A 27,160-nucleotide genomic window follows, 5' to 3' on the forward strand; every position below is an offset into this window, starting at 1 on the left:
GGTCAGGGAAAGAAACAAGTTACAGAAGGATCCAAACATTCCATTGTTACCAAGTTGAAAACAGGAAAAGTGAATATATACATTCATGGATACATATATATATGTACACACACACATTTGTGATAAATGTAAAGAGCAAAAGAACGATTAACATAACATTCAGTTAAGTGGTTATTTTTGAGGAGGAGCACATAGGATCCTTCAAAGATACTAAAAATGTTCTGATAGATGGTAGTTACTTGGGCGTTTATTCTTCTGAATGTATGTGTTGCAGTAAAAAGTTTTTTTAAAAGAGGTACTTGGCATCATTGCTTTCTTTCTGCTTAGTGTCTCTGCTGCCTCTCCCCTGGGTAAATGTTCTTCATATTTCCCCTGGCCCTAGTAATTTCCATTACCAAGATATATTTCTGTTGTCACTTTAGGGAGAAATATGAATTTATATAGGATAACCAACAGCTTCCATTTTGTCCCAAATGGATATTTTATGAAATTGGCAGCTCTCTAAATACTGAAGTTCACTGTTTTTCAAATATATTTAGGTTGATTTTGAAAAAAATCTTATGTCAGTCACTAATATTTAAAACAGATAAGGGACTTCCCTTGTGGTCCAGCAGTTAAGACTTTGCTTTTCAATGCAGAGCGTGTGGGTTTGATCCCAGGTCAGGGAGCTAAGATTCCACTTACCTCCTGTCCAAAAAAACCAAAACATTAAATAGAAGCAATATTGTAACAGATTCAATAAAGACTTTAAAAATGGTCCAAATCAGAATAATCTTAAAAAAAAAACCAAACAGATAAAAGCAGAGTTGCCTTCGTTGATTGTGCTTGATGTTCTAGGAATACCTGGCAGTGCAGTTTGAATGCCACTGTTGTGGTTTGTAACTTAACATGCAGTCTGAACTAGGTGATAATCCTTTAGTATTTTCATGATTTCATAAAAATTCTGACCCTTTAGACTATTCGGATGCTCATTCTCCTTTACTTGTAAATTTAATTCTGAGGTAAGCTGTTTTCTAAAGAACTGAATATTACTTATATTCCGTGGTAGCAGTCACTACGGTATACCTGAGGCTTACGCTTCTGTTGCAAAACACAGCCCTGCCCGTGAGAACTAACCTGCCTCTGGTGGCCTTGTGAAAGGCCAATGAAAATACGCATAACTGTATCTCTCTACAGACCTTTTACCTTCATGCAGGGTTCTTCCTGATCTGTGTCTTAGTTTGGATTTGGAATTCCTAGGCATTGCTTAACTATTCTGTGGACTTAGAAGAGAAAATGTTGATTCCAGAGGAAGCAGCCATCCTTCTTGTGGATATTGATAAGTTTGGGTGTTTTAGTTTTGAACTAAAACCACGCCTTCTAGTTGAGGTGAAACAGTTTTGGTGAGTGGAACATGGAACCAGAATCTCTAGCTGGGGTTTAATGGTGTTGACATCTCTTTTTAAGTAGCTGAACCCTCTCTTCTAAGGAAACCACGTTGCTCAGGTTGTGTGCTCAGTCTCGTCCAACTCTTTGCAGCCCCGTGGATGTAGCCTAGCAGGGTCCTGTGTCCAGGGCGTTCTCCAGGCAAGAATACTGGAGTGGGTAGCCATTTCCTACTCCAGAGGATCTTCCCAACCCAGGGATCAAACCCATGTCTCTTGGGGTCTCCTGCATTGGCAGGTGGATTCTTTACCACTAGTGCCACCTGGGAAGCCCAAGGAAACCACTGCAGGAAGCTAAATAAGAGAGTTTAGAGTAAGGGTCGGGGGTGGACTCTCAGGCCCTAAGACACACCCTTCCCCACCTGTCAAAATTTTTAAATGAAAATAAGACTTAGAGAAGTAAAGTGATTTGCCCAGGAGCGCATCACCATTTGGTAACAGAGCTAAGCTTTGAGCCCAGGGCTTTTATACCAGATTACCTGACTCCTAGCCCAGAGTTGTTCTTAATAAACCACACTGCCAATTCTATAGAAATCTACCTAAGAAAATTCTCAAGCTGTTTCTTCTCACTGCTTATTAATTTTCTAAATAGCATGTAAATGTGAACGTGCGTACATGGTGGTGACCGGTTCTTTTTGCTGCTCGTAGGCCACTATGACAAGTGCGTGTTCGCCCTCCGGGAGGAGAACAAGAGTGATATGAACACTGTGCTGAACTACATCTTCTCTCATGCTCAGGTCACCAGGAAGAATCTTCTGGTCACCATGCTTATCGTGAGTACCACTTTTCAGAACCTGTAAGGATGGCTGACGAGACGAAAAAGTGTTTCTCCCTGTGATGGCTCTGGTCAGAGGGAAAGCTCCTGTCTCGTGTGATTCTGGGATGAGCAGGGCTCGGGTTGTGGGTTAATAGTTTCTCACGCCTGTCTTTGCCCTTGACCTGAAGGAACTTGCTCCAGTTGGGAAAGAATTGTTCTGCCAATTATTCATATCATTTTAAAAAATGAATTTATTTTTTTAATTGAAGGATAATTGCTTTACAGAATTTTGCTGTTTTCTGTCAAACCTCAACATGAATCAGTCATAGGTATACATATATCTCCTCTCTTTTGAACCTCCCTCCCATCTCCCCACCCCACCCCTCTAGGTTGATGCAGAGCCCCTGTTTGGGTTTCCTGAGCCATATAGCAAATTCCCATTGGCTATCTATTTTACATATGATAATATAAGTTTCCGTGTTACTCTTTCCATACATCTCATCCTCTCCTCCCCTCTCCCCATGTCCACGTCTATTCTCTATGTCTCTTTCTCCATTGCTGCCTTGTAAATAAATTCTTCAGTACCATTTTTCTAGATTCTGTATATATGTGTTAGAATATGATATTTCTCTTTCCGCCTTACTTCACTCTGTATGATAGGCTCTAGGTTCATCCACCTCATTAGAACTGACTCAAATGCATTCCTTTTTATGGCTGAGTAACATTACATTGTATACATGTACCACAACTTTATCCATTCGTCTGTCTATGGGCATCTAGGTTGCTTCCATATTCTAGCTATTGTAAATAGTGCCGCAGTGAACAGTGGAATACATGTGTCTTTTTCAGTTTTGGTTTCCTCAGGGGATATGCCTAGGAGTGGGATTGCTGGGTCATATGGTGGTTTTCTAAAGACTCTCCATACCATCTTCCATAGTGGCCGTATCAATTTACACTGCCACCAACAGTGCAAGAGCGTTCCCTTTTCCCCACACCCTCTCCAGCATTCATTGTTTGTAGACTTGTTGATGATGGCCATTCTGACTGGTGTGAGGTGATATCTCATTGTAGTTTTGATTTGCATTTCTCTAATAATGACTGATGTTGAGCATCTTTTCATGTGTTTGTTGACCATCTGTATGTCTTCTTTGGAGAAATGTCTGTTTAGGTCTTTTCCCCACTTTTTGATTGGGTTGTTTGTTTTTCTGGTATTGAGTTGTATGAGCTGTTTGGATATTTTGGAAATTAATCCTTTGTCAGTTGTTTCATTTGCTATTTTTTCCTCCCATTCTGAGGGTTGTCTTTTCACATTGCTTATCGTTTCCTTTGCTGTGTAAAAGCTTTTAATCAGGTCCCACTTGTTTACTTTTGTTTTTATTTCCGTTATTCTAGGAGGTGGGTCACAGAGGATCTTGCTTTGATTTATGTCATCGGGTGTTCTGCCTATGTTTTCCTCTAAGAGTTTTAAAGTTTCTGATCTTCCATTTAGGTCTTTAATCCATCTTGAGTTTATCTTTGTGTATGATGTTAAGAACTGTTCTGATTTCATTCTTTTACAGGTAGCTGTCCAGTTTTCCTAGCACCATTTATTGAAGAGGCTTATTCATATCATCTTATACAAGAACTCAAAGCCCGTGGCTCTACTCGCAGTTGCCTCATGTTTCCCCATTCCTATTGTCACTCACGACAGTAGCTTTATAATGGAGTCTTATCTAGCCAGCATTGTTGTTGTTTAGTTGCCAAGTTGTGTCTGACCCTTTTGTGACCTCAGGGATTGTAGCCCACCAGGCTCTTCTGTCCATGGGATTTCCCAGGCAAGAATACCAGAGTGGGTTACCATTTCCTTCTCCAGGGGATCTTCCTGACTCTGGGATCAAACCTGTGTCTTCTCCATTGGCAGGCAGATTCTTTACCACTGAGACACCAGGGAAGCCCTATGTAGCCAATGTACAGTCCCATTATAACTTTTGTTTGTTCTATGAATGTCAGCAATGGCTCTCATATCCAAAACTTAATAACAAAAAGTAACTGTTAGAAGTCTAGTACTGTTCCTTCCGGACTCAAAACACACTTAAGTTTATTCCTCATCTTCTTTGATCCCTTTCTGTCTTATTTATATGGACGTCTTAAGCGTTGACTCATTGGAAAAGACTCTGATACTGGGAGGGATTGGGGGCAGGAGGAGAAGGGAACGACAGAGGATGAGATGGCTGGATGGCATCACCGACTCTATGGACATGAGTTTGAGTGAACTCCAGGAGTTGGTGATGGACAGGGAGGCCTGGCGTGCTGCGATTCATGGGGTCGCAGAGAGTCAGACACGACTGAGCGACTGAACTGAACTGAACTGAAGCTCAATTATTGGATTGGTAGTAGATACATGCTTTTGTCCCCATAACTCAGTAATTTGAGAATTAGTAGAAAGAGGCAATGAGAAGGGAGACTAGTAAACACGAGTGGGACTGATGTACATTTGACCAGTGGGTAGAATTTCTGTGCCCTTGAGGATTTTTAAAGATGATTTGTAAGCTCTCCACTCATTGGTTTTTCTTGCTCATTCTAGGTAGGAATCAGGACAGTAGGACTGGTCTTCAAAACCTACCCCCACCAGTCCCATCCCACGAACAATTTCGTACTCCGTGAACAATTAATTGCCTCGCTGCTACATGTTTGTGTTTTGGGGAGACTGTATTACCTTTTTGCTCCTTTGGTTTTCTTTCTTGCCTTTTTGTGGGATTGGCATTCTTGGTACCTTAATTCCATCCTTTCTTCTTGGAGGGAAAAAAACTACACATCTTCTGCTATATTTTATTGCATGGTTCAGAGTGAAGGGAAAGTATCTGCTTCACATCTCTGGTTAACAACAGTGCCACTCTCTCAGTTATCTGCCTAGGTGGCTAACTCTGGAGGATATAACATTTCTTAGAAATAGCCACTTTAAAAAATATGTAATCATAGGGAGAGTTCATTACCTTTGCTACCCTAGAATGGCTAGACGGTGGGGAAACCAGCAGATGCATTTGAAAGGAAAAAAAAAATATCAGCACAATGTAATATTTCAACTTCTCCAAGTGATAGGTTTCAGCAAAGAAGATATTACCTTTGGCAACCTGCTGGTTTTCTTTCTCTCAATTGGAAGAGGGAAGAAACCTCTGACTAATTAGATTTTTCCCTTAAATTTTAATGAAAGGGATTGCTAACTCTCATTTGGTTAAAGCCAAGACTTTTCTGGCAGGAAAGGGCAATGATGAGGATGTGGAAGAATCTGTCAGTTTGGACCTAAAAATGGGGTAGAATTTGCCATTTTAGAAAGCTAATTATAGTGAGTTTTCATGTTATTATGATTACCTTTTTAAGGACTTAACAGTTTTTCTGCACTAAAAATAGACCAAAGCCCAGAAACCTTGGAGCAGCAGAAGAGTAATGATTGTCCAAGACTGTCGCTGGGTTTCTTAAATTCTAATTTGTAAGATATAGGGGCTCGGCTCGCTCCTTTTGCGGAGTGATTGTAAGTAACGCTTGCCTTAAGAATCTCATTATTGGAACACGGAGCCATATTTCCTCAGAGAATTCTGGAGTAGCTTTGAGCCGGGGCTGTTCATTTCTCAAGTAATCACGCTGGTGTGATGGAGAGAGAAAATGGCAGCTGTTCGGAGCTCAGGCCTTCAATTTTCTTCAGAGTCCAGTCACTCAAGTGTGTAATTACACGGGGGGTGCTGCAGAGGCGTTGGGCCCTGTCAGAGAGCTGGTTTGAGGCTGTGCTTTCTGCTTTTGCCAGTCAGGACAGGCAGAAGCCAATGGGACTCTGGCTTGCTGCTAGTTCTTTTTTTTCCCCACCTTGTCATCCTGATTACTTCTTACCTGCGTGGATGGTACCCAAACTTTCTTTCCAGCAGGCCAAGCTCTTTGGAGAAAAGAGTCGTTTGTTTAGTGTTTTGGTTTAGATGAATAGGAAGGAGAGGAGGAGGAGGGGGAGGAGGGGCTGGGAGGAGGGAGAGGGAAGGGGAGGGGGAAGGAGGAGGAAGGTTGAAGATGTGAACCAGAAAGATGGATTCTTCCTTTTCTTTCTTTTGGCATTTCACATTTGTCTTTAAAAAAAAAAACAACAAAAGAAAACTTGGTAAACATCTGTAGGCTTTTGTATCATTAAATTGCTTTTGAAATATCAGTTATTTTGACCTCGTCCCAGAGATTTGGAAAACAAGAAGTTAATTGCTGTGACTGAGCTAAGGATCGGCTAGCAGTGACTTGGGGAGCAGGAATGAAGGCTGGGACAGGACTGCTCTCCGATCTGCCTTCTTCCAGGGGCGGTGGGGGGTGTCCAGTCCCCCACCTCACATCTGCATTAGTGGGGGTGGCTGGTAAAAGCCATTTCAGCTGTTTGGGTTACTCTCTCTAATGGCTATCACCTGGCTATGGCAGCGTTCCATTCCCCCAGCTTGCATTCTCTGCTGGCTCCCCCTTTCTTTGCTTACCTTGGCTTCCTGATTGATGGTTATGTGCCCAGCATTCCCATCTCTGCTTTCTAGAAGTAGGACTGTCGATGGTGTGCTTTGCTGAACTAGACAGTGATGTCTGGGACTTTTGAACCTAGAGGGTGGGAATCAAGAAGATTGAGCCTCTGTGAATCAGTGTTGCAGAATGTGGGCTGCTCCGAGGAAGCCACCCTGCCTTCCAGGTGGTGGCATCACTTGCCTCATAGTCTCACTAGCAGATTTCATCCAATCTTTCACTGTATCTGGAGAGCAAAATACTGAGTAAAACGCTAGTTTTGTCCAGTTTTCTCCATGTGAAGGAACATGGTGCCACATTGAAAACAAAGGAAGTTTATTTTTTGAAAGCTCTTATTTCTTAATTTTATAGGAAAACGCTTAGGAAATTGTTAATGTTTGCTCAGAGATGTTTGAAGGACTCTTTAGCCAAATTTTGTGCTGATGGAAAGGATCAACCTCTTCACAGCTCTAGACGAAAGAGTATGTGTCTTGTACCCACCTTGATTCTGAGTAGTCTTCCCTCACTACTTGCCTTATTTCTGATGTGGTCCTCATTAACGTGTTATGGCCCATGCTTTGCTAGGAGTAGTGGCGTGCCTGGGAGCCTCTGATTTTGTTTAGACTGTGCTGCGCTTAATCACTCAGTCATATCTGACTCTTGGCGACCCCAAGGACTACAGCCCACCAGGCTCCTCGGTCCACAGGGATTCTCCAGGTAAGAATACTGGAGTGGGTTGCCATGCGCTCTTCCAAGGCATCTTCCCAACCAAGGGATCAAACCCAGATCTCCTGCATTGCAGGCGGATTCTCTACTGACTGAGCCACCAGGGAAACCCAGAGCGTTTAAACACCCTTCTATCCTTCTCTCAACATAACTGCAAATAATTTTATCCAATATATGATAAAGGAGAAAATTCTTTCTCAGTAAACTCAGGTTTCCTGAATAAGGGTGATATTAACATTTCTTGTTAAACCTGCCCCACAGCTTTTATGAGCTGGTGAGAAGTTGCTGAATGGCACAGGGACCCCAGCCTGGTGCTCTGTGATGACCTAGAGGGGTTAGCATGGAGGAGGGGAGGGAGACTCAAGAGGGAGGGGATATATGTATAATTAGGACTGAATTATGTTATTATACGGCAGAAACCAAAGCAACATTATAAAGCAGTTTCCCTCCAATTAAAGAATTTAAAAAACATCTAGCTGTGACCGTACGAAGTTGCCAGTCCATTTTTGGTTTGGGGATTGGTGCCTCACCCAGCTGGACAGTAGTTAATGTGTCGAGAACATTACCCATTACATCACATTCTTCTCATTTTGAATTGCCTTCAGATTTTAGGATGTGAGGATCAAGTTGGCTATATGGGGCTCTCCTGGAAGTGAGCTGCATAACTTTGGCAGAAGTTTTGACATTTAAGCATGCTTGTTATATTTCTGCAAATCTGAGCTATTCCTTGCAATTAGCTACCACCCAGGTTAAGAATGAAAACAAGAAATAAGTGTGTGCTATCAACCTTAGCCATTACTAAATAATTTTCATCCTGGCTTGCAGATTTATGCAGGTAAGCCCCAAACCAGGAGATAGGCTCGTTAAATGAACCTGCCTCTCTGCGTTGAGGAAACACACGCTGGCACCATCACCCTTTAGTGTTAACTGCTACAGGATGTTCCGCGGAGTCAGACGGGGATGCTGGGCTGTCCGGTGGCCCAAAGGACATCTGTGTCTAGACCAGAGGCCCGTAAACTTCCTCTTGGAGGTTTACATCTTAGGACGGGTGGTTCTGATAACAGAATCATCTTCCATCCTTCATGGTTTCTTTCAGGACCTGAACTCTGTGTTGAGGCTAAGGACAGGAGAGGATTGAGAGTATTACTCTACAAGACAATTTTCTATTGCCAATCTTTTCCTAAGTTCTAGTGATGACAATGGAGAAAATAATATACAAATGCAAAATTTTCAAGTCACGATAATTAAAAAAATTTTTTTCTCTTTTACTTTTTAAATTATGAAAGTATAACACATTAAGAGACTTGGAATATACAGAACAAAGTCACATATAGTTCTGCTATATATTACAATTTTTTTTAAGTAGATAAATAAGCTTTTCAGTTGGAGTTTCAATATCAAACTCTCAAAAATGAATAAAATGAACATACAGAAAAGTAGAGGATATAGGCGTCAAGGCATGATAAATTATTGGAAGTAGTGGTTTATTCATACTGTGTTTGGTATTTCATATTCCAGAAAGGTCTGGTTTCTGCACTTTATCACTGGGAGCCCAGGAAGATTGTCAGTGGTGATCGTGAATGAATAATTACTTCCCTATTATTTTTTTCTAACCTCCATAGTTCACTTTTCTTACAGAAAGCAAGCTTCTCTACCCACTTTGTCACCCCCTCTCTCTCATACTAGAAAGAAGAAATGAAAAGGCTTTACTTTTAAGTAGTTTTGTGTGTGTGTGCTTTAGTTAGAATGTGATCTGTAGTTAGACAAGCTGGTAACTCCATTTTTATTTGATTATTTTAATGTAATCTGGAAAGGCAAACCTGGATTTCCTTTCGAGGGAAACCAGTCCATATCAAATCCGATATAGGTTGAGGAGGTGGCTGGTGTTTCTGTTTTGTTGTGCTGACTTTTATTGTTGGCTTGTGTTTGTTTTTGTTGTATTGAGAGTTTAGCCTGGCTTTTTGCAGAGTGGGCTTCCCTGGTGGATAGCTGAGTCTGTTACCCAGGACATTGCTTAGGTTTTGGGATCTTTCAGAGGGTAGTTCTGAAGACTGGAGTAAGTACCTCAGAAAGGATTCTCTTTCTTAGGTAAAGGGGGATTTAGGTAGGAAAAGCTTATCTTGTTTTCCCTACCCACTGTTACCTCTTCTTTCCTTCTGTTTTGTTATGGTCTTGTTGCTGGTGATTTTATTTATTTTGTTTGTTTCTTGGCCTTGCTCTGCAGCTTGCAGGATCCTAGTTCCCCAGAAAAGAAAAGAAAGTGAAGTCGCTCAGTCGTGTCAGACTCTTTGCAACCCCATGGACTGTAGCCTACCAGGCTTCTCCATTCATGGGACTTTCCAGGCAAGAATACTGGAGTGGGTTGCCATTTATTTCTCCAGAGGATCTTCCTGACCCAGGGATCGAACCTGGGTCTCCCACACTGTGGGCAGCCGCTTTACCCTCTGAGCCACCAGGGAAGCCAGGAATCAAATCTGGGCCCTCAGCAATGAAAGCGTGGAGTCCTAACCATTGGGCTGCCAGGGGGGGTTCAATTGCTGGTGATTTTGTATATTCCCTTGAAATTCTGTTTTGCTCCTGAGTTCTCAGTAAAAGATGAGACTTCATTATATTTTCTCCCTGCTGTTTCTTTTGTGCCCTGGGATAGGAAGAACAGGTCCTTCAGTCTGTGACCATATGCTCAACCAAGCCTGGAATTTACAGTCACTTTCTTCTTCCACTCAGATGAGTGAATCAATTCAGTTTAGTTGCTCAGTCGTGTCCCACTCTTTGTGACCCCACGGACTGCAACACGCCAGGCTTCCCTGTCCATCACCAACTCCTGGAGCTTACTCAAAGTCATGTCCATTGAGTCAGTGATGTCATCCAACCATCTCATCCTCTATCGTTCCTTTCTCCTCCTGCCTTAGATTTTTCCCAGCTTCAGGGTCTTCTCCAATGAGTCAGTTCTTCATATCAGGTGGCCAAAGTATTGGAGTTTCAGCTTCAGCATCAGTCCCTCCAATGAACACCCAGGACTGATCTCCTTGATGGACTGGTTGGATCTCCTTGCAGTACAAGGGACTCTCAAGAGTCTTCTCCAGCACCACAGTTCAAAAGCATTAATTCTTTGGCGCTCAGCTTTCTTTATAGTCCAACTCTCACATCCATGCATGACTACTGGAAAAACCATAGCTTTGACTAGACAACCTTTGTTGGCATGGGTGAAAACAGTACTTGTACTTCCTTAACTGTAAATACCATCACGTGGTTTACTACTCTGGAGCAGACCTCTGGTCGTGGATTGGGGAACCAGAAAATATTTCCTGCTTTAAAATGTTTGAGAGACTGTCTTTCCAGCATTCTAATGCTGAGTACTCCAAAACTGTTTACCCTGTGACGTGGAAGGTGATAGGGACTGTAGAAACAGTGCTTGGGGAAGTGTGTGTCTGCCCCAGAGCCCCACACTTGCGCCTGTGCTGCTGTGGTGAAGGACTATAAGGAGGGCCCCTGAGATGGGGAAGGTTTAAGATGAAGTGGAGATTCCTTAAGAAAAAGGCAGTAATCGAGAAAGGGCAGCAACAAGAAGATTAAAAGGCAGCAACAAGAAGCCATTTAGGATCTGGCTGTCTTTCATGTCCTGTTTGATAGTGAGATGAGAGAGACTATTAAAAAAAAAAACTAACAATTATTTCAAACTCCAAGTAGAGGGAACTATGTGATGTGGTATTCAGAACTACTGTTACTGATCACTCTGTAAATTTCAAGAATGATAGGCATTTATAAAAACTGCATCTGCAGGGTTTTTTTTTCAGTTTAGATGAAAATTACATGGATAATGGGTGAATTTAGGGAATAAACTGATATTGCGCTGGAGAAGAAATGTTTTCTCAAAATATGATAGAGATTTTTTTTTCTTAAAATTTTTTAATTTTTCGGAGACTAAGGACCCAGTCCTGAATTACACCATGGATCACATAGTAGGAGTTTGGTTTTCCCCTCTAATGCCTCTAAGGATTCACCATGTTTAGGTATCATGGAATGGTTCTTTGTACAGCAGGAGGATACATGATTTGGGATATAGAATTGTCAGCGTGTGTTTCTAAATGAATAACTTGTGCTTATGTTTCTGTTCTGTGCCCTCCTGGGATGCTGGACATTTGGTTTATGAAATGAAACCACCAGGAGTGGTTCCTTTTGCCTTATTCTTCCTTCTTTCCAAAAGGACCAAGACAGCTTTCTGGCCTTATATTATTTAAAACCTCTTAAAACTTTGAGACATCATCTGTTTTTTTTTTTTTACCCAGGATCCCTTGTCCCTTTTTAATGGTCTCTGATGACTTCTTCTGCATGTTTAAAGTATAGCGTTGGTTCATAAAGAAATGCATTAGGAATTTTGAGCCTGATTGGCCGAGGGCCTTGGGCTTCTCCTTGGCAGCAGCTTCCTCTGGGATCTCTTTTCCGCACTCTTTAGGATAAAGGTAACAGGATGTTTGCATCTTAGGAATCCAGCTCTCTTTACTTTGTTTCTATTTCCTTGTCCCAATTCAAAGTTTTCACCACCTCAGTTCTTTTTTTTAAGCTTCTTATTTTGTACTGTGGTATAGCCAATTTAGGGCTTCCCCGGTGGCGCTAGAGGTAAAGAACCTACCTGCCAATACAGGAGACATAAGAGACGCGGGTTCGAACCCTGGAGAAGGGAGAAGATCCCCTGGAGGAGGGAATGGCAACCCATTACAGTATCCTTGCCTGGAGAATCCCATGGACAGAGGAGCCTGGTGGGCTACAGTCCATGAGGGTTGCAAAGAGTCAAACACAGCTGAAGCGACTTAGCAGCAGCAGAACAGCCAATTTAACAATGTTGTGATAATTTCAGGTGAACAGGGAAGGGACTCGGCCACACATATACAAGGATCCATTCTCCCCCAAACCTCTCTCCCATCCAGGCTGCCACATAGCATTGAGCAGAGTTCTGGGTTTAGTTGTTTTTAACATGAATATGCATGTTCTTTGTCGCATTAACAATTAGGATCAGCTGTGTGGCCGGGACCCCACCCTCACTGATGAGCTGCTGAATATCCTCACGGAGCTAACTCAACTCAGCAAGACCACCAACGCGAAGGTGGCACTCCGAGCACGCCAGGTAAGGACTGAGTTGGTTATCCGGAGTGAGGAATGGTCTTCACAGGTTGGACAGTCGGTTCCATGAGCTCTTCCCCAGCACCTTCCAAAGGTCATGCAATTTCTCACATATGTCTCATTGCCTTCAGAGCAAATGTTCTCATGTGTTATATGTTTTTTTAAAGAGAATGGAAAAGATTAACCTCAAATTTCTTTAAAATAGGAGCCCGCCCCCATCAGAAAGTCCTGTTACCATTCCCTGTTAAGTCAGGTGGAGGAAAGGAACCTGAAGGAAGACAATAGGTTTGATATTTCTTACTTAACACAGGGGGCTTAGAAGCAGGTGAAACTTCTAAGTGTCCAGCAAAACATCAAGTGTGGAGAGCAAAAGATGATGAAATGAGTCTTCGGTGCTGGCGGTCAGCGCAACCCCAGAGCAGTGCAGTTACTTTCACCCTGTGGTCTGCATTTCCACTCCAGAAGGCTTCAGCAGGGAAGCCAGGGTTTGGCACTCCCTTTGTGTTTTGTGTTCCAGTGCGCAGGCATCGACAAGGAAGCTGCATTTGAAGCTGTTCAGTGACCTTCTGCTTTCTCTACAATTGTATCCATGTCACTGAATTACTCAAAGTTATTGAACCTCTGAGTGACCTGCTGAGGGTATTCAGGTCCCACCATGTCCCTCTTTGTCTGCGACACTGCTTTCTTTCTCTCTGCCCCTCACACGCATGGGTGTCACATTCTGACGCCCTCTCCTCTACCGAGTACCTGGGGCTGTCGGAGCAGCTTTTCCTAGTCTGTCTTTCCCCTTTAGAGTTACAAGAGGCTAGCTCTGCAGCATCCACCTTCCCCACAGCTGCTCCCTGCCAGACCTGATTCCCAATTACCAGCTAGTCATGTAGTCCCCAGCACCAGCGGCTTCACAGGGGTAGACCAGCTGCACTGATGGAGCTTGATGGTGGTGGTTTGCTCTCCCTTCCCTCCCCGGCCCCCCACTGGAGATCGCTCACCACACAAATCATGGCAGGAGTCAGCTGAGACACAGTACTTGGTGGCCCTGGCTTTCTGTTACAGGACCCACAAGTTGTGGTACTTAGTCTCTGTTTTATCTTTGATGCCTGCACATCCAGATTTATATTTATTGCTTTTGTATCAGAGCTGCCTAATGGGAGCCTAGAATAATCACTCCCTCAGGAACTTAACACCTCTCACTTTGCTCTCACTCTAGGTTCTTATTGCTTCCCATTTGCCATCCTATGAGCTTCGCCACAACCAAGTCGAGTCTATCTTCCTATCCGCCATTGACATGTATGGACATCAGTTCTGCATCGAGAACCTGCAGGTATTCATGCATCACAGCCCATTTCTACCCCTTTGCACTGCTGTCCCCTTTATTCCCAAGCATAGTTTAATTAAGTAATCAGTTTCAGTCAATTATGATTTTCTGTGTAATAAAGTTTCATCCCTCGACTTTATAAGACGATTTGTACTTTTTTTCCTCCCCATAAAAATGCTGTTAGAATTGTGGCTTAGCTTAAAAGTTGCATAGGCTGGCCTTGATGGACGTGTCCTGTTGAGGTCTTCACCTCTTGTGCTTGTATCTAGAAAGTGTTCTAGGACACAATGAAGTGGTAGTACTGGTTGATTTCTGATATTTGAATCCGAGGTATAAATAGGTTAAACAGGGAAAAGCTACTTAAATAATCATGTAGTTTTATTTTAATACTTACTGTTAAGCTTTGTACAGAGCCATTGTATAAAATAATATTGGCTAATTTTACTGCTAATTCAAAGAACCTTGACTGTTGTTTTTTAAACATCATTTTGTCAGGAATGACTTTGTATTTTTCTACTTGGAAATAATGATAATATTATCATACCTAGCCAAGGGAATCTTCCAGCTTTCTCTTAGATTTCTTTCTGGGGAAACTAAGGAAGTGGGGACAGAGTGGGGGGAAGGATATTTTTGTTTATTTGGTTCATGGTTGAAATAGAGAGTTCAAATCTATGGTTTACCATATATTGTACTGAGACAATATATTAAACGTTAAGTTCGGCTATATGTCAGAAAGGATAATAATAGCCATAAACATTTAATAGCATTAAAATTAATGCACTGTTAATGCATGTCTAAGAATTTTACATGTACTGTCTAACACCCACGACAGCCCTTGAGGATAGGTATTATTATTTTCTCCATTTTGTATCTGAGGAAGCCAAGGCAGAGAGAAGGTGAGTTCATGCAAAGAGAAGATAAGTTTATAAGTTTGCAGACAAAATGCTTAAAGTTTCACTAATGCTTCTAATGCTAAATATTGTCCATTGGAATTGTTCTCTTATGGATGTAATGGTTGAAGCTTGTCTTTGTACCTTCCAGAAACTCATCTTGTCCGAAACGTCGATTTTTGATGTCCTACCAAACTTCTTCTATCACAGCAACCAGGTCGTGAGGATGGCAGCTCTGGAGGTGGGTTCTCATAGTAACATGACGTCACCTTTTTCTCAGCTTCTGGCCGACTCCTTTTGCCTGCTTGGCTATTGTTATCAGTCCTTCTTTGGTCTTAATGTTGGTTCTCCAGAGTAGAGTTTTTTCCTCTGAGACAAATGCTGCACTTTGGTCTTACTTTTATTCAAGTGTGCCAACTCAACTAATCACCAGTTTCTGGGTTCCAGTCACAGCTACCAGCATTTTTCAATTCTACTTTCCAAGTACTTGAATCCTTCCATTTCATAGAGATGAGGATGCCCTGTAACACAGTAAGTGAAAAAAATATGTGGCTGATCAGAACAGTACCATTTTGTGATTTGGGCCAAGTAGAATGGATTCTAGTCATATTCTGAATTGTCAAGCAGTTCTTATGAACTTATGAACTATTTCAGCGTGAGAAGGAAAGTTTAATGAACTGTGCTTTAGGTGCTTTATTTTTCTCATTTAATCCTCCAAATACTTCATGAAGTAGAAGAAAGTAAGACTGAGAGGTTAAGTGACTTGTCTATATTCACATGGATAGTAAGTGGAAGAGTTTGCATTTGAACCCAGCTCATTCTGACTCACAGACTTTGCTGTGTCCGCTCTAGCATACTGTCTCATTAAGCACAAAAATTGCAGGCTCCAAATACTGCTGTAAAGTTTGCCAAGGAGGTGTGTTTTGGAGGTGAGGAAAAGGAGTGTCTTAGATGATTTTTATGTGATGTGACACCGCTACAGTCTTCTGCGTGCTCCTTTGGGTTACTTTTTATTTGTATTCTGTGGGGAGACTGTCATAAATCCTACTCAGTAAATACCAAAATTGGAAAACATCTAAGTGTTCTACAGTGCTTTTATGCTATTTAATGCAAAGTCTCCTTGTATACCTCACATGATGATAGGATTCCATGTTCCATCATGTGTGCACGGCAAATTGGCTGTGAAGTTCATGAGGTTGAACTGACAGGTTTTCCTGAGAAACAGCCTGTTGCTGTTTCTTTGAGTCAAGTTAGTGTATTTGAGATATTATATGTCAAATTATGCCTTCAGATTTTGCCGAGGATTTGGGCGATATGAGCAATGTAAAATTGATTTGGACCAGTGGGAAAACAGAAGAAAGATACAAGATAGTGAATGAGTGAGACTGTACCTCGGTTGTTTCTGTTTTGTCTCTTCATGCCTCAGGTGGCCCACAATCAGCACCTCTTATTTTTCTCCCTGTTTGCTTTCATCTTCTTTTTACAAAAAAAATTATTTATTTGGCTGCATTGGGTCCTCACTGTGGCACGTGGGATCTTCGTTGTGGTGCTTGATCTCTCTAGGTGCAGCGTGCAGGCTCCAGAGGACGTGGACTCAGTAGTTGTGGCACATGGGGTCCGTTGCCCTGGGGGCACTTGGGATCTTCCTGGACCAGGGATCGAACCCATGTCCCCTGCATTAGAAAGCGGATTCTTAATCTCTAGACCATCAGAGAAGTCCTTGATTTTATCTTCTGTTGACATCATCATGTGTAATGAATTAATAGTCATGGTTCTGTATGCTCTTCTGCTAATGATCAAAGTTACTCTCGAGTTTAGATCAGTGTAAAGGGCTTTCAGCACACCTAGAGGTGTCCAGCAGAGGCAGGCTGGTTTCCTTTCCATTTATAGTCATGGGTATAGTTGTAAGACTCCAGCCGTATTAATTACAGCAAAGTATGTATGTATGTGTTCGGCACTGGGACTTCTGTCAGCAGAGACCATCTTCTGCACCATACATCTCTTTTCAGGACTGTCTTTTCCCTGGGCTAACCACCTCTGAGTTTCTGTTTTTCAAGTGTATTTACTGAGGATTATTTTTTAACCAGGTGTATGTTCGAAGGGCTTATATCGCCTATGAACTTAATAGCGTACAACACCGGCAGCTGAAGGACAACACCTGCGTGGTGGAATTCCAGTTCATGCTGCCCACATCGCATCCAAATAGGTGAGTCTGAGCTGGTGCGTGCACTGGAGCCAACCAGAGCTCTATCCAGAGAGTTTGGGGGTGGGGGAGGGGTAATGTGTGTGACCGTTCTGTACGGTTATTTTTTTAGCTAGAAATGTAGAGCAGACAATGAATACATTTAAACCATGAGAGAAGAGCCTCTTGGCAGCTATTTCTTTTTTTTTTTTTACTTTTTAATCTTTGACCTGGAGAGTGACAGTATGGTCTAATTTAGATACAAGGTTAAGATGAGTCCATTCATTTTTACTTGTGTTCTGTCATGGAGGAGGCATAGTTCTTTCTTTTTTTAAGTTAGAATTTACTGGCATTTCACTTTCTGGAGTTTTGCCAGAAAATCACATTTGTAGCAGTTTAAGTCAACAGGATGTAAAAATATTTTGGGTGGAATGCCTTTTTCCCCTTTATGTTTGCTGTGGGTTGAACCTGAACCAGTTTCATGATCTCTCCAAAAGCACACATGTAAATTTAGCAGTTGAAATTCAGTTTTTAAAAATCACACTTCAGAAAGCAAACTTAAATTCAAGTAAATTACTCATATAAGCTGTGTTAATTCCATTAATTTTACCTTCTTACGCCCTTAAAAAAAATGTGCATATGGAAATTTGTTTCCAGTTCCAACAATAATACCAAAATATTGCTTTGGCTTTAAGATGGAAATACTTTCTCTAATAATCTCATTTCTTTTTCAAGTATTCCCAGGCAGTGAAAAACCTAGGAATTTCATCCCCACCTCTAGTCATCTCCCTTCCGTATTTTCATTCTCCTCAGTAATACCACAGGAAATATAAATAACCACAGCCAATCTTAAGCTGCATCCCCTCCATTTCTTCTTTATGGCCTTTGGTTCTTCAGTCTGTATTACAAAGTACCGTGTCTTTGGGGATCCTTAGTTACAGACAACAGAAATGGTTCTGTTCTGAATTGCCACTTCACCCAAAGCAATAGCAGCTCTTCCTAGAGACAAAGAGGTGTGCACGGAGACTTGCGGCCACTGAATGCCAGTGTTAATCCAGCAGAGGTCAGCAGCCGAGCAGCAGCGTCTTCAGAAAAAAGTACTTGTCTTCTTTGTCTCAGAAGGTCCCTTCACTCCTCTCCCTCGAAAATACCTTATGGCTGGCAGAGAAAAGCATATATCCTTGATTTAGCAAGCATCTCTCGGTACATTTTCGCCTCCATGGATTTCAGAATCTCATTTTCCAGAAACGAATGGCTGTCCTTCAGCGAGCGGGCAAGGTGCTCATGGCACACATGGGCTCAGCACTCGGGCTTCTTTCTTCTCCTGCCTTCCTTGAATAATTGTGGAGAACTACACGCTATACTTCCCACCCTTTGTAATTCTCAGGACATTGGCTTTTTTCTTCCTGCTTTGGGCAGTGATTTGTAGTCTGGCTGCAGTGCTGCTTCTGATCTCCTTCCCTCCTCATTGCTCCCCTTGTCTCTCTGAATTGCTCTCCCTGTCCTACTTTCTTTATTTGAGGATCTGTGTCCAGTTTGGTGAGGGAAAGTCAGTTGGAAAATTGAGAGGAATGCCTCTGAACTGTTAAGAAATCTTATTCACCTTTCCTTCTCAGGGGTGTGACTCTGGTATGATGATTCTTGATATGGTTTCAAGACTTGTATACCTGTCCCTCCCAACATCCAAGGGGCACACATTCTTCTGGAGACCTGAACCGAATCTCGCTGTAGTCTTGCTGGCTTTCTAAAGTCTTCCTTGGTTGTGTGTATTCAGAATTATAAACTTAAACAACAGAAGCAGTATTGTAACTGCTTCAATAAAGACTTAAAAAAATAGAAGGAAAGATAAAATAATCTTTGTGAAAACCAGAGAAAATGCCCGAATTGTTTTAATGCTGTTTTAGATCTAAAGTCCTTTTGTTAGTTTAGTAATATAAAATTTACTGTTGTTTAGTGGCTAAGTTGTGTCTGACCCTTTTGTGACCCCATGGACTATAGCCCACCGGGCTCCTCTGTCTGTGGGATTTCCCAGGCAAGAATACTGGAGTGGGTGGCCATTTACTTCTCCAGGGCATATTCCCATCCCAGGGATTGAACCTGTGTTTCCTGCATTGCCAGATGGGATTCTTTACCACTGAGCCACCAGGGAAGCCCATAAAATGAATTATCAGCTTTTAATTACAGAAAACTGTATTCAATTTTAAGAACATAGTTTATTCACTTATTACAAATTTGCTTGAATTTAGTTTTGTAAGATCTTAGATTTTCTTACAAATGTTTCTGTTAACAATTTGCAGTTACGACTTTATCCTGACATCAGTTGGTATACTGCCATTCAGTTCTGACATTTACCACCTGGTGTTAGATGCCACATGTTAAGGGCTCAGATCTTCACAAAACTGCCCCTACTTCAGAATGTGGCCACAAGTGGGTTTCCTCGGCTGCCCACACTTCTGACCAACTGGCTGTAAATTTGGGGGGTACCCATGACCCCTTTGAGTTCAGTAATTCACTAGAACAATTTACAGAACTCAGCAAAGTACTGTATGTATAAGCACAGTTTTACTATAAAAGATACAGATCCAGACCAACTCAATGAAGAGATACATAGAGTGAGGTCTGGGTGGGTCCTAAAAGAGTTTTCCCCTTCTTTCCTTGTACAATCCAGGTACCTAGTCCTCCCAGTGTATCAATCTGTTCACCAACCAAGAAGTTCCATTGAACGTCAGGGTTCAGTGTTTCTATCAGGATTTCATTACGATGGCACCATTGTTTGAATCATTGACCACTTGATTAAACTCACCCTCCAGCTCCTGTCCCCTCCCCAGAGGTCCAGCTGACCCTCTAGTCACATGGTTGGTTTTTCTAGTGAGCAGACCCTGTCCTGAGTTATCTCATCTCTTAACATAAACTCAGGTGTGATCCAAGGAGCTCATGAATAATGAAGGCACTTCTATTACTTGGGAAATTCCAAGGATTTAGACAAAAGCCAAGTTCTTTATTATTTCATAGACCTACCACCTTTACAAAAGAATTCTTGAGTATCTTAGTTTTAGCTATTTTTGAGCCAAGTTCCAACTTTTTTCCTAACCTCAGGACTTTTGTTGTTTTCTATTCTTGTTGTCAACAGCAGGCAATAAAGATTATTGTTTCTAATTCTACAGAAGTCAATTACAGGAGACTTGTCTACCAGTGTTCATTCCACTCTTAAGTTCAGTAAAACTCAAGGACACGATTATGTCCACTAACCTCTAGATTAGTGATTCTCAGAATTAGCTGCCAAGTATTTTAAAAAATAAACCTACTGGGTTCCTGGCTCTCAAGATTCTGATTCATTTCAAACCAGAGTCCAGGGTATCACTTTTTTGAAAAAGCTTCTCTGATAATTCTGTTGAACATCTGCAGTTGGGAATCAGTACTACCAGACTTTCCCTGGTGGCTCAGCTAGTAAAGAAACCGCCTGCCATGCGGGAGACCTGGGTTTGATCCCTGGGTTGGGAAGATCCCCTGGAGAAGGGAACAGCTACCCACTCCAGTATTCTGGCCTGGAGAATTCCATGGACTGTGTAGTCCATGCATGGGGTTGCAAAGAGTCAGACACAACTGAGCAACTTTAACTTTCACTTTCACCACTAGACCAGCACTGTCCAATAGAAATATATTGGACATATATTGCAAGCCATATATATAATTTAAAATTTTCTACGGGCATATCTAATAAGAAACAGATAAAATAATAATTTGTTGTTATTGTTGTTGTTGTTGTTGTTGTTGTTGCACCGCACTGCATGGCTTGTGGGATCTTGGTTTCCCTACCAGGGATTGAACCTGGGCCTTTGGCAGTGAGAGAGCGGAGTTCTAACCACTGGCCTGCCAGGAAATGCTCAGATAAAATTACTTTAACATTTTATTTAACCCATTGTATCCAAAGTTTTATATTAATATGTAATAAAAAGTTATTAACCAGATATTTTCCATTCTTCTTAACTAACTTTTTGGAATTTAGAGTGTATTCTCTGCTTCCAGCATGTCTCAGTACAGACTAGCCATATTTCCAGCACTTCCTAGCCACATAGTCAACTCAACTGATCAAGAATTAATTAGGGCAATCACACTGAGTGCTCTGTTTTATGTTAGTGGTAGTGCCCCTAGAAGAATTTTTTTTTTTTAATAAACTTTTATCTTGCTTATTTTGTAAATGGTTACAGGAAGCATTCACTTCTGACACTATAGATATACTACAGTATTTTATGCATGTTTTAAAAATTATTCAGTGAGAACATAGAACAGGCATATGAATATACACATTTTACATATCTAATTCTAAATGATTTTCCTGGTGGCTCAGATGGTAAAGCGTCTGTCTATAATATGGGTGACCTGGGTTTGATCCCTGGGTCGGGCAGATTCCCTGGAGAAGAAAATGGCAACCCACTCCAGTACTCTTAACAAACCAAAAATTCTTAGGGAAAAAATTACATACATTCTTTAACCAGTTTTTTGCATTTTCTTTCCTGATACTTGGTCTTCCCATTCCTAGCCAGGCATTCCTTCGAAGTAGACCAGACCTATCCAGCAAGTCCTGAGAGTATCTTTCTCCGCTGTATTTTCAAAGCAAGACTACAGTCTCTTGTTGTGTATGGGGTCATCTTGTGGAATTCCATTCCTGTAGTTTGTTTTTGACTAGCGATTTAGCCTCTGTGGGTTTGGATGAAACATGGCTCTCTGTCTGCAGACTGACAACAGCAGGGTATTTTTTCAGGAAAATGCCCTAGAGGCCACTTGGATTGAAGGCCATGTCCCATTTGCACATGTTTTGATTATTTAGAGAAGTAGGCAAAACACAAGCAGCTGCCATGGCAGATAAGTGGAGCAGCCTCTGAGAAGAGAGAAGACACCCCCCCTCTTTTTATTTTAGCACACTTGGGCAATTAGCATGTGGCGGACATGTTTGGTGCCTTTTTGCTTAGATTTATTGAGATACTTTGTATTGCTTGACGTTTTTTAATATTAAAATTTTTAAAAAATTTTATTGTGGAAAGAACATTTAACATGAGATCTACCCTCTTAAATTTTTAAGTATATAGTATATTACTGACTTTAGGTACAATATCGCACAGCATAACTCTCTGGCTTATTCATTTTGCCGGACTGGAACTTGTTTGACGTTTAATTACTGTGTGTTTCAGTATAATTTGACTGTGTTTTTTTTTTTTTCTAACACACTTCTCAGTGTTAGGAAAGGCATCACATGACTAAACAGTCATTTAAAAGAAATAACCATTTCTTATTTCTGTGACCTTTCTTATCATCCTTCTTGCTAGGTAGGCTTCACTAAGGTATATTATCTTCTTCTTGCTCTTCCATGCAAGAGTTCCAATTTGGGGGGGGCGGGTGCGGGGAACTGTAGTTGGAACTTATTTAGCATGCTCAGGTCTTACCAGTATCCAGGTATTATCCAGTTTCCCTTTACCGAGGGAAACTCCTGGCTAGACATACCCTATTCTTGTTAAATTCCCTTCTTAAATTCCTGACTTAAACATAATAGGAAACCAGTGTATATGGAACACCTACATATATGAGAAATGTGTGTGTTTTCTTCCCTCTTTATCTTCTTAGCAAGTAAGGACTATGTCTTATTGTATGTGAATTTTTTTTTTTGAGGGGAGGAGATTTTGGATCTTTTTTTTTTTTTAAGGTAATTTGTAGTCTTTCGGAGAGAAATGAGTGGATTTCTTTTAGTCATTTTCTTGGTGCAGGCGTAGTCATGATAGCTGATCCACACTGAGAGAACATTTTATTATCATGCAGACTTTTAGGGCTTAATTCTTTTGTCTAAGATTTCATCAGGCCAGCTCTTCATTGAGTTCAACCAGTATTTTGCATGGATTAATCCTAGAACTCAAACTGCTATCATTCAGTATTCCCTTTTCTCTATTTCCAGGGAGGCCCAGAATTTAGACTCATAGGTGTGTGTGTATGTGTGTATTTTTTCTTATTCTGAATCCATAGTTCTATCATTCTCTTGTGCTGGTGATAGAAAAGCTTGTTACACTAAAGCCTCATCCTAAATGTATTTTTGACGATTCATCGAATCGTTTGACATTCACAATTTTACTTAGCTCTGGACGTATTAAGCAACTCAGAATAATCTGGAAACAAATAGGCTCTTTAGGCAGCCTGTGTATTTCATCTTCTAAAATATAACTATATTTATGCAAACATATGTAAAGTATATTATCCCATAAACTCTATAGCTATGCCTATGGCTGTGCATATTATGACAGTCTGAGAGTATGAAATTTAAAACTCCAAATGATTTTCATAAGTAATACCTATTAGTGAACACAGTTCGTTTTTTAAAACTTTTCGTCTGTGATTCAGATAAGAAGCATCACAGTTGAATCAGAAGATGGAAATACAATTTGTTGTGTATTTCTATACAAACATAATGGGTGAGGACCAATTTCTTAGACGGAAATCCATGTTTTAAGTTAACTTGAGTTGCACTGCACTTTCTCTGCTATTTGCTCCTTGTGAACTTGGCCCCCTGTGATAGAATGTTTTCATTCAAACACTTTCCACTTCTCGTCTCACATCCAGAAGAGATCGGCTGTGTTCTCTCCTGATAGCACGTTTCGGTCACAACTGTATTTAGGCTCTTGATACCTTCAGTTTCACTGTAGGTGGGTGGCCTCTGGACCTTCTTTTCATGAAGGAGGTTATGAGGAAGTTTAGAAATCAGAGGCCCCTACTATGGGACTCATCAGTGACCCATTGCCATTCTTGAGAATCCTGGTAATCTTTGACACCCAGAGATTAGAACCCTTCTTTGGCTTGTACTCAGAGACTCAGAAGCCGTCCAATTTGTAGCATTTTTTAGCAGTGGGAGCGCTTGGTCGTAGTTGGCAGGCCAGAATGAGCTATAAATAAATAAAACCCCTACAGCTCTTGCTTCCTTCATTCAAGGGAGTCTGCTGATAAGATGCAAGCATCTGGCAGAAGGGAAGATTCTCACCAGGTTTAAGTGCTTACCATCGTGCTTTCTGGTATCAGTGGCTCAGCTTCTGGTCTCTGCTGCATTATTTTGGCACTCTAGACTCGTAAGCTTGGAGAGTCGAGTTTAAAACTCTCAATATATCATTAAGGTAGCCCAAGGTCCCTTCTTGTCAAGGAGGACTAGCTGATTCCAGGGGGAAGGAAAAGTGGAATCCTGGGCACCTGTAAATCCCTGTAGTTTTGTGCTGTGGATTTGTAGCTAATTATACAGCAGGCAATAGTAATGTGTTGTAGCTCTGTTGGCAGACTCGTTTCAGAAAGAGCAGAACCTTCCCACGGGGCAAAGAAGGGGCTTGGAAGGAGGCTGCAGATGAATGAAGCAGTGTTCATTTTACTGTAAATGAAAGCTCTGCCATGGAATTGGGGCATCTGAACAGCAAGGAGGTGGTTAGGGAGACGCCAACAGAAATACATGGTTCAGATGTGTTTTACAGCTCCTGATTCAGACTCTTCTGCAGAAACATAGTCACGCAAGGAGACCACCACTGGTCACAGCCAGTCTAATTGCTCTTTCTCCGATGGTACTGCTGTTAGCAACCACTAGTAGGTTATTCAGCCGACCTCTTCTGATTCTGCTTTGCTGCCTGATTTCAAAAGATTTTCCTTATCCTGGCTCTGAGTCACAGCTTGATATAACCACTGCTTGTTTGCATGCATCCCCAATCATTTTCCTATAGGGTCTCCCTTTTTTCCCCTACAAGTTAGAAGGCAGAAGAATCAGGAACATTTTTATATGATACTAGATTTATGTAGGGCCAGCTCGAATTCAGCAAAATGAAATTCAGCTGGAAGGGATGGTAAAAGGCTCCAAGAACTTGTGACTGCCAGAGAAGTCAGTGTTCCTTAAATAAAGAGGATTCAGCCAGCCGGCAGCAACTCTGACTTTGCATTCATATTGAAGCAGGCTCTCCAGCCTTCCTAGGCAGGCAGATCAATAAAATCAGAGGTGACCTAATGCTGAGGATCTCAGCATTCAAAGGATTTCTCTTGTCCTCCTTTAAATTTAGTCTATATCGATGTGGAATGCTAGCCTCTGGAGCTGAGGTGAGAAAATGCCAGGTCTGGATTCTGGTTGATGACACTTTATTTAGCAGTGACCTTGGAAAACATCCCCTTTGATTTCTCAGTTACCACATCTGTAAAATGGAGCTAATCTCCTGGAAGGAAAATGATTCTAATATTGTTCACAACATAGTGAATGAAGATTCGTCATCTTAAGTTCTCTGAAGACCTAAACAGCAAATATCTTACAAATGAATTTATACTCTTTTTTTTTCGTATTTGAGAATGCAATTGATTGCCCTGTCAGAGATTGAGCAATTTATTTTTGCATGATGAGTATGCAGTGAAATGTGGCAGATTTTATTTTATTTTCAGCTATATAAATGGAATATTTGACTTATATACGATCTCCATGTTGGTTGTTGATTTATGTGCAGACCACTGATCGAGCTTTCTGGTATATCACAGTGGTATGCAGTGTGCCACATAGGTCATTTTCTTAAATTGATCAAATAGCCCCTATATAGAGTAACAAAATGTATAAATGATTGTTATGGACACAGCTAAGTATTTACTTTGTAGTAGAGAGTTTAACCTTCCCTGCTTATCTCCCCAACAGCCCCACAGATTCTTATTCTACCAAAGGGGATAAACTGACTCTAAACTTACCTCCTACATGATCGATCTGAGGCCAGTCCTTTATAGACGACCTGTCGGGAGTTTTGTTCTTACCCCATACTGTGTAGGTGGTGCCTGATTCTATAACAAAGCAGCAGGGGGCTCCCTGTGCGAGCTAACGGATTGCTGATAGAGAAGGGCTGTCTTTTTGTTGGTGGCGTTCTTTTCAATTCAGGTGCTTTTCTGCTGAAAACTTGGCCCTCATCCTGGGAAGGACTCCCTAAGGGATTCGAGTGGAGCCACAGAAGCAGTGAGACCATTTTATTAGTGTAAGAAATTGGTTAACAGTTGAGAGAGATTACCCTGGTTTCTGAATCCCCTAACTCTGGATGCAAAGGACCCTGAGATGCTTTGTTTGTAGGGTCCTTCTCTCTGCACTGAAGTTTATTGTTTAGAGCCTGTGCAGGTGGCCTTTTTCTTGAGAATCCTTTATATCTTAAAAGGAAGACTTTCCTATATTCTCATTAGCATTTCCTATTAGTTTTCTGCTTCTGCTCTAGAACCCACGAGTGCTTGTTGTTTGCTGATGAGGACCAAGTGCATGATAACGAAGGACCTCTTGTAAAATGAAACCCATTCCCCCAAAGAGAGACTGAAAGAATCCAAAGAGCAAAGGTGCAGGTTTTTGCACTCAGAGGTTGCTCTTGCTGCCTTAGGAATCCACTCTGTGATACAGGTTTGATGCAAAGAGCATTGCTACTCACAAATCACGAGAGGTATACAGTTTGTGTGCAGTGATATGTCACCGTTCTTTATTTATATGGCCAGCTCAGTCTATTCTGCTCCTTCCACTGCCGTGGAAAGTGCATCATTTTCCTCCCTCTCTCCTCCTTCCCACATATCATCAGCACCACCCACTCTGTTCTGCCCATTAAGTCCTCTGTGTGCCAGAAAACCCCAACAATGATTAAATGCTGATAAAAGAGTGTTAGAAGGTTAAAATATCAACCAATCAACCCCCTTACAGGACTCCTAAATTGTAGGTGGTGAGTGTAACTTTTCCCTTTTACCATTGAAAATAAGGGCTTTTATTTGGGGTTTTTTGATTTGTTTGTTTGTTTCAGTTGAGGAAATGACTGATGTCAAATTAAAGGGGGAGAAAAGCATTGGTGGTAAAGACCAAAGAGAATGCAAGAGACTTGCTTCACAGTTTCCATTCTTATCCTAGAGTTCCTCTCATGATTCAGAAGCATTCTCTATCAGGAGATTCTAGGGCTTGCCAAATCTAGGTAAGGTTGTATTCACGGAAGGCCCAGAGATTTTAAATGTTTAAATGTCAAGATTGCCCTAAATTAATTTTGTTTAAAAAATATTAATTTGTAACAGTTTATACTAGTCTAATCAGGGAATTGTTAATCAACACCTTCCTGCATAATTTTAGCTTTAAGCTCCTATAGCACAGAATACCTGTCTTTCCTATACCACCCCCAGCCCCACCCCCGCCACTCTACAGGAGTGGGGTGAGAGAACTAGAAAAGGTACTTGGGAACCCAGATTCCTGGTGTCTTTTCTCTAATT

General features: G+C 41.4%; 1 protein-coding gene across 7 annotated transcripts in view; it reads left to right on the forward strand.

The window, feature by feature from the left end:
- Nucleotides 1-27,160, forward strand: part of ACACA (acetyl-CoA carboxylase alpha) — a 283,137-nt gene that overhangs the window by 141,806 nt on the left and 114,171 nt on the right. For all 7 annotated transcript variants that reach the window (XM_070390509.1, XM_070390510.1, XM_070390512.1 and 4 more), the window contains 5 exons: nt 2,073-2,197; nt 12,407-12,520; nt 13,724-13,837; nt 14,873-14,962; nt 16,809-16,927. In XM_070390509.1, coding sequence (XP_070246610.1) covers nt 2,073-2,197; nt 12,407-12,520; nt 13,724-13,837; nt 14,873-14,962; nt 16,809-16,927 — 562 coding nt within the window. The remainder of the gene's footprint in view (nt 1-2,072; nt 2,198-12,406; nt 12,521-13,723; nt 13,838-14,872; nt 14,963-16,808; nt 16,928-27,160) is intronic.

This window comes from Bos mutus, chromosome 19 (assembly GCF_027580195.1).
Source record: "Bos mutus isolate GX-2022 chromosome 19, NWIPB_WYAK_1.1, whole genome shotgun sequence".
Lineage (NCBI taxonomy): Eukaryota > Metazoa > Chordata > Mammalia > Artiodactyla > Bovidae > Bos > Bos mutus.